This window comes from Eucalyptus grandis, chromosome 6 (assembly GCF_016545825.1).
Source record: "Eucalyptus grandis isolate ANBG69807.140 chromosome 6, ASM1654582v1, whole genome shotgun sequence".
NCBI lineage: Eukaryota > Viridiplantae > Streptophyta > Magnoliopsida > Myrtales > Myrtaceae > Eucalyptus > Eucalyptus grandis.
Window position 1 is genome coordinate 54420577 of NC_052617.1, and position 8434 is coordinate 54429010.

Genomic DNA, 8434 nt, shown 5'->3' on the forward strand with positions numbered 1-8434 from the left:
GCCTTTGAATTATCACAGTTCTCCGAATTCAAATTCCCAAGCAGTAGGCTCGCACGCAACGTCTTGCCAAGTGACACAAATTTTGAGCTTCTGCTGATTACATATTCTTGACATACTCATAAACAGCTGATGCAATTTATTAGACACTGCCACGGTCTATAAACAAGCAAGCAAAAGGAACAAATCCTAGCAAGACAAAGTTAACCCCAGCTGATACATAGCCACACTTATAAGGGGTCACGTCATTTCAATTCAGCATAGCTCTCCAGGTCCTCTTCCACCACGGACTTCAAGAGATCGGGGTTCTCAGAATTCCTGACCGAGCAGTTGGCTCGGATTTCTCCTTTCGTCCCTGTCAACACACTGAGTTGTCCCATCTTCGTCATAGCTAGGACAAACTTCTCGAAGAACAATTCCTGGTCCTCGGCGAAGCTAGTGACGATGTCCCTCGTTGTGGGATCCTCATACAGATCTTGGTCTGAGGTGAACAGGCCTTGGCGGTTCATCAAATCGACAAAGTACTTGTTGTCGAATCGGTTGGGTGATCGGATGTCCAAGACCGTAGTGTTGGTGGAGTTTGTGGTGGGGCACACGCCCTTGAGATCATGGGCAAAGGTCTTCTCCATAGTGGGGTCTTGGGTCGGGTAGAGCCGATTCTCAAAGGCGGTGCAGTGCGCAAGCCCAATGGTGTGGCCTCCAGAGAGGGCCACTACGTCGGTAGCATCGAAGTTTTTCTTGGCTAGGGCGGAGAGAATTTCACTGGCGTTCTCAGTTGGTGCAGGTATATTCTCTATGACCACATTTTCAGTCGCAGGCGTAAGTCCATCCCGCCTTCCCAACGGCACATCATACTCAGGTCCGCCCGACTGCACACGACGACGAGAATAACAGAATTAGAATCCAGAACTTGGAAAGCATCTGTTGATGCTCATTGATATGATGGGCAATAGTAATCATAATCGAGAAAACTTCGATCATGTATAGGACATGAAGCCAGCGGAGAACTTTGATGTCTTCTTCGTGTGGAGGTGATCATTTGCAAGTCAACTCTCATAAACTAGAAGCTAGTTGGGAGTAGATTATCATTAAACAGAATCGTCTACCTAGGTTGTCATTTCAACTGCAATTTCCAAGAACTTTGGAAGCACATGCTTACCTGACCATGTTGAAAGAGTCCAAAGACATGTCAAGTTGCAGTATTTTATCCATAAACATGATCCCAAAATTCAGAATAAACCTCCGACCGGTTGGGATCTTAAAAAAATGGTGATAACTACCCGTTAAAACTCAGATATAAACAACGACGATGTCTCAGTTTTGACCATTGAAATTTGCTGTATACTGAACTTTTTGGCTCATAATGACAGGTTTAATTGTCCTGAGTTTCCAAGATAATGCTGCCGACTTACATGGACATCTGCTACATCTCACAAAACATTCAGAACACGAACAGGAGGAAACTACAAGAACCCAAATATAGCTTAACCACGCTTGGTTACATCAGCGAGTCCACTTTCTCGTGATTTATAATTCCTCTTACCAAGCATCATCGAACATTACCATTGAGAGAGCGATAAAGTATAATTATCATCATAACTAATGAGTATAATCAAGCCTGAGCCTAAACAAGAGTGGTTAAACAACTATTGTCTGTCACATGGCCACATGACGAGATCAAAGTTCCAGTACCATCTTGCGAAGGTCCACATTCTGTTAGGTTTGGGGTATTTTATACATCAACTTGATTTCCAAAAACAGCAGATTAATGGGGAGTGGTTGAATGTTTAACGGAGGGGGAACATCCAATCAGTGAAAGTTCTGTGTGAACGTGTAACTTACTATATGTTTGGTTAGTTCGATAATCCAATTAATCCCTAAAAAGAAATCCATTTATCAACTTGAACATAAGAACTATTACAATTATCTAGGAAGCTAGCTAACTGACCAATACTGTATTCTGCTGTTGCTCTATTTTGAAAGCTTATGATCATATTTGCCTTCCCATTACCAAATGCAAAAGCGTCATTCAAAGCTGCAAATTAGTATGATTTATAGGGATAAGCATGTTCGGCAAGAATCTGTACTTCTATCAAATTTCCGATAGTATGATAATCAGAATCTGGCGAGTATCATAATCAGAACTCTGTTTTGGTGCGTTACTCTCTAGTGATGATGGAATGATGGCTGAAGGGGGTTTACCAGGAAAACGGAATCACGAGCGGCAATGGCGGCGATGTCGGCACAAGAGACTACTTGACCACATTTCTTCTCCACGAGCTGACTGAGGTCATCAATGATCTTGAATGCTGTCCGTCTCAAGCTCCTGTTTGGTGGAGCGTCTTGCTCACTTGGTTCACTTGCTGATCCATCCAGCAACACCGAACCATCGCATCCCTGCATCACTCATCAGATCTTAAAAAATAATCGTGAATTCAAAGAATGTTTTATCATTTATTTTAATGTAAGTGATCAAGATTCAATTGTAAAAGAAACCGCGATGACTTAAACCCATCCTAACCTTCAAAGCAAAAAAATCCTCGCCACACACAATCCGGGCTTAACTGGACTGCTCATACAATCATCTTATGAAGACAATTACCAGAATTATTACAGCAGTTCTGTCTAAAACCTGAACATGGGAGTTCTATGAACTTCTATGCTCTTCATTTTAGCATATAAAGCACTAAAGATCAGAATCAACTATGTCAAACGCTCAAAAAGCATCCTCCAAAACTTCAGCAAGTGTTTACTAGTAAGACAGTAATATTAGTATGCTAAAAGACAAAGTCGTGATGGCTTTAGGCACCCGTATGACTTCGTAATCTACCCAGCATTCTAAAAATTAGCAATATCAAAAGGAAAGAAGTTCACTTATTGCAGCTGCTAACCTAGGCCACCAACTCGACAAGAACTTTTTTTTTTCTTTGGCCTCTCCGTCTTTTCTTATTCTCGTCTATTTTGCTGGGGAAGAAGATGATCACAGATCTTGCCAAAAGGGTGTGTAAACATTTTAACATCAGCTGACCACCATATACAAGGACATGTGACGAGCAAATCAAGATACAACTTTCAAGTAAATCCCAAATCACTTTGCCCGGTATAGTGAATGCAGATTGTGACAGAGCTCCTTGGGACCTACCTTAACAAAGCAGTCATGGAAGTGCACACGAAGTAGCCCGGCAGCTTGGCCAATGTCCTCCTCAAACACCTTCTTGAGATGTTTCCTGATGACGGACTCAACCTTGGGACAGCTTTTCTCGTAGAAGGACCACGAGAGCCCCTTCACTAAGTGAGCAGAGCTCGAGACATGAACAGGCGATGAAGCTATCACGAGACAAGAAATCAAAACGAAAGAGCTGAAGCGGGAGGCCATGATGTGAACTGGGTCTGGTCTAAGGTTCTTGCACAAGGTAAGATCAACCGAGCAAGGGTCCCTACTTATACAGGCAAGTAGATTGACTTGATGCCAAAGCAATTTTGAGTTTTCTACCTTGCATGAGGTTCTTGCACAAGGTAAGTTCAAGACTTTCTGGACGGCATGTGGAGTTGAAAGTTCAAATGACGCGTAAACAGAACAAAAGATAAACGTAATCTCCCTCCATTTTGTCAATTTCATGATGATGATGATTGGAGGTTGGGACACAGGCGGCACCTCCGAATAGGATCTTATCCGCCATATTTTCTTCTGCCCCTTTGACGAGGTACAGCGATGGCTTACCTTTGGCACGTGGGATATGATGTCTTGACAGATTCCGACCAGTTCCATTTCGCACATGGAGCGGTCTTTGCGCAAAATTAAGTTTGGATCGTCTTCGATATAGATTAAATAAAATTATTCCATTTGAATGGGATAGAGTATGAAATACATAAAATCAAAACTAGACAGAGGAAAAAAAGAAAAGTAGAGGGTGGACAGTAAAGAGGAGCCCGACGGATTACGGAGAAATAAAGCAAGGAATCACAGGTCGATGGACCATTGATGGCAACAATTGGGGTGGTTATATTATCAGGTTGTCACCACTTAACCACCCCATGACCATTGCATTGGACATGCTTTATAGGTGGCAACCCCAACCACCACAAGAATGGGGGTCATTATCACGGTGTGTAAGATTAAAATAGGATGTTGCCTATTTCATCATGATATATATTATGCTACTTATGTCGGTCTATAAGATAGCATACCATATGATAACTGCAATGTACAATAAGTTTACGAATGATACATGGAATGTAAGAATACATGGATACCTTACACAATCCCGTAATATGTTATTTGACTAGACATTTAGAAAAATCAAATACAATAAATAGATAAATATCATATTCTCATGTTGACTGAAATTTAATAATCAATTCAACATTGTTTATCGTCGCTCGAAAATCTAAATCAAAAGATTGTGTACTCTTTGTAGTCATTAGGAAAAATAGGGTTAAGCATCGGGCCAGTTTAATAGGGGAGCTGATTGGAACTAACCTTTGTTAGTTTAGTAAAAACTGGTTCAATTCCCGATTTGAAAATCAAGAACCAATCTAGATTAGCTTGGTTCCTCATTCCAAAACTACCATCGTTGATTCTACTAATAAGGGAGGAAAAATCACATTCATTAAGATTTGAATCATGATCTCCGTTACGAAGAAATATATGAATAATTATCTAAAACAAAACCTTTTTTTTTTGTTGCTTAAAAGATGCATCCTTAATGTTTAATAATAATTTCTTAAATATTTGCCTTAAAAAAGTAAAGTGACCGGTTCTTGAGAATCGCCATACTAAAATTAATAAGTTGGCTTCTCAATTTCGAGAATACTATTGATTCTCGATTCTGGTCCAGAAGAGATTTATTCCAAATCCACTCACCCCTATAAAGTCCACAAATCACGCAGATCAATAATCACCTTGTATGCATGGAATTATTGGACTGTCGAGACTAGCGGGGTGTTTGAAAAAATACAAAAAAAAAACTTATTCTGGCAAAAGTTGGAAACTTTTGAATTTTAAACAGAGGCAAGATTTTCTAAAAAAAAAAAAAAAAAACAGAGGCAAGATTCTCGCACATGCTAAAAGTAGTGATCATTATCAATTAACATTCTAACACCTCAAAGGCCTGCAAAAAAAAAAAAAAAAAAAGCCAATCCTGGGGGCGTCGCATTATTGCAAAAAATAGAGGTTTGAAGAAAAGTCGTTGCCCTGTGTTAATTGAATTTATATACCAAAAACGAATCGTTGCTCATGAATCCATGCGCCATCCTTCCTCATAATTATTGTTTTCCTTCTTCTATTTCATGAAAAAAAATAAATAAACTAAAAAAATAATTTCCTAAAAATAATTACTTATATCACTAAAAAATATTTGTCAATGGAAAATATGTCAATATTGACAATAATTTATGTATAAAAAATTTTCATAGATGATGAAAGTTTTTTTCATTTGTTTGTTTTTTTTTATACCCAGGGAACCCCGACCACAGCTAGCGGGTAAACCCTGGAGTGACGCTAACGGAGGATTCATCACCCCGACGTCACACTTAAGACCCTAAGCATCACACTTGAGATCCCAAGCGACGTGAGAGAATTCGAACTCCTCCCCTTTGTGAGGGGGAGAGAGCCCAAACCATCGCGACCATCAAGGCAGTGGTTTCATTTGTTCTTTTTATTATTTTTAGAAAAAAATATATTTCAAATCATTCATCTTTCGCAAAATAAATGCATTTCGTAAAGCGTCTTAGTTTCATTTTCTTGTTCATGGATTTACTTAGCATACCATCATTTTTTTTTTTGACTTAGCATACCATCATTGATAATATAAGAGAAAGCCTTTAAGTTGACATATCATATAACCAACCTGCTTGCACCTTATTACGCGAGTGTGTTCGTCACGCGTACATACAATGTTTGAAATACTTTTACCTGATTTCTTGTCTCTCTATTCTTCTATTGTCGTGAACGGAACATTAACCATCTAACGATCCTTTTCCTACACACGGTACGCCCTCCATTTTTGAAAATTAACTTCTGCTGAAATGGTCTAAGGTCTTATCTTCTTCTTCCATAATTGGTGGCTGTGCATTTTTCAATAAACGGGGTAGGCGCTAGAGAACAAGGTGCGAGATGACTTTCGCTACGCCTTTTTCTCCTTTTTCTGTTTTCCCAGACCGACTTCTTTTTGCCTTTTTCCCTTGCGATTCGCGTGCTTTCTGCATTCATCTCATCTTTCTTTCCTTTCTTTAGTCATATATGGAGAAAAAAATATGCGACAAGTCTTAAATCTATTATATTAATGCAAAATTAATTCTAAATATTTTAATGGTATCAATTTAATCATAAATATTTTAATCTAGTATCAATTCAATTCTAATTTTTTTTTGATTTAATGTCAATTCAAACATTTCGGATAATTTTGGCTAGATATTACTAATGTAGATGTTGACTATCTTATGTGGAATAACAGGTGCTAATATGGACAACTATTTATAACATTTTTTTTTTTAACTTTCATTTAATAATTCTTTTCTTTTTCCTATTTTTCTTTTCTTTCTCTTTCCTTTTTTTTTTGCCTTCCCTTCCTTCTTCCTCCAACCAATCACTAGACCTCTGCGACCAGCCAATAGTGAGGCTCAAGCCTTACTGCCAATGCAAAAAGGAAAGTGAAACAAAAAAAATCAAAATAAAAAAATCAAAAATATTAAAATACTATTAAAAGTTGTGTAAGTCAATACCGGCATAAGATAAGTGGTGTTCACGTCAATAATATGAAACCAAAATTAGTTAAAAAGACTAAATTGGTATTAGTTAAAAAAAACTAGGGTTAATACTTTAAAAAACTCCAAACCGGTACACTTGCGACAAATTTACCCCAAACTATTTTTTTGACCATGAAAAATCCCAAACTGGTACACCCGTGACAAATTTACCCCGACTAACTATAAAAAAACCCTAAACTGGTATATTTATGACAAATTTACCCCAAATTTACCCCAAATTAATTTATTCGACCACAAAAAACCCCAAACTAGTAAATTTGTGATTAATATACCCTCCGAAAAATTAGATTAATACCACAAAAAAATCACAAAAATTATAAACTATGACAAACAGAGTATAAAATCTCAAATTGATATACCGGTCAATTGTCACGTGTTATTTAATTTTATAATTTAACAAGAAAATTTAACTAAAACTAACAGAGGGTAAATTTGTCATAAGTGTATTTAGGTAAATTTGTCAAAGGTATACCAGTTTGGGGTTTTTGGTGGTCAAAAAAATAGTTTGGGGTAAATTTGTTACAAGTGTACCAGTTTGGGGTTTTTCAAGGCATTAACCCAAAAAACTATAACTAAATTAGCATAAATATAATATGTTTAAAACTCTTTTCACACTTTTCCCATCCTATGTAGAATATTGAGGGCATTTCCGTAAATTCATTTGTTATGATTTCACCTCTCATTAGGCTTTTTTTTTTCTCTCGTTTGGGAAAAGATCGATATTCCAAGGAAAAATGTGTTTACGACGAAAATGTGAAGTTAAGGTTAACAACGCCAGCTAAATGTCAATGAATGCGAATTAGGTCGATTTTTGGTTTGGTCAGAAATAACACAAACACGCTATTGAACGCATTTGAAATTAGATTGTGTTTACAAATATGGACGTCATCCATTTGCAAAACTTGCCCAAACGTCAATGGAAGCGATGCTGGAGTGTGGAAAAACTGCGCAGAGGAATGTGCAGCTTTTGGGCCCCAAGCCGGAAGTACCATAATCGTGCGTCCTTTTCATTGGAAGTGGCTAGGTCGTAGATTTGCTGATACTACATGGGCAAGCATGACCTGTCCTTTTTTTCTTTTTTCTTTTTTCATGACCTGCCCTTGACCTTTCCGAATGTCTAGACTTCAAGAAGGCCCACGAGATTTCCAAATCCATAGAAGAAGGAAGGCCCACGAGATTAGCCTCTGTGTTGATCTCCAGCCTCGTCATTTCTTTTTGCTCAGAAAATCAGGTTTTTGATTCAGGCATGTCCTTTGTTGACTTATGGAATTTCAAGAATATTTCATTTTGGACCAATGCCAATATGGACAAAAGGGTCGGTGTAGAAAGACTTCCCATGTAATGGACACAATGAGCGCAATGCGCATCCGCTATTTAGATTATATGGTTTTTAGGCTCGCATGCTCTCAAAGCAAAATCCCTTAAGAAGACCTTAAACCTACTCACCGGAACGGCAAGATCGATACCCGGTAAATGCAGGATCACAGAGACTGAACAGTTCATATTCACACACAAATTTTATGGATGTAGCAATTAGTCAAGATGTAATAACCCTGCCATTTACTTTTATCAAATCATTCACACAAAAGTGCAGTTCAAGTTTCATCACGTTACTTGAATTCATTTCTCCTAAATAAAAATATAGTTTCGAAGAGATGGTCGCCATTCT

The 8434-nt window shown here is 38.0% G+C and overlaps 1 protein-coding gene across 1 annotated transcript; it reads right to left on the bottom strand.

Annotated features, from left to right (window-relative positions):
* Positions 1-11: 11 nt before the first annotated feature.
* LOC104450831 (peroxidase 12) lies at positions 12-3546 on the bottom strand. Its single transcript, XM_010065534.3, has 3 exons — positions 3140-3546; positions 2200-2394; positions 12-866 (listed from the first exon to the last, which is right to left on the bottom strand). Exons 1-3 carry the CDS (start codon positions 3371-3373, stop codon positions 243-245), a joined length of 1053 nt encoding a protein of 350 aa, XP_010063836.2. The 5' UTR covers positions 3374-3546; the 3' UTR covers positions 12-242.
* Between the last annotated feature and the right edge of the window lie 4888 nt (positions 3547-8434).

Excerpts from the sequence above, each read along its gene's own strand:
- LOC104450831 (XM_010065534.3), bottom strand. The coding sequence starts at position 3,373 with ATGGCCTCCCGCTTCAGCTCTTTCGTTTTGATTTCTTGTCTCGTGATA. Across the intron at positions 2,395-3,139 it reads TCCATGACTGCTTTGTTAAG|GGATGCGATGGTTCGGTGTT; the intron begins GTAGGTCCCAAG and ends TGAGTGATGCAG. Across the intron at positions 867-2,199 it reads CTCGTGATTCCGTTTTCCTG|TCGGGCGGACCTGAGTATGA; the intron begins GTAAACCCCCTT and ends CGTCGTGTGCAG.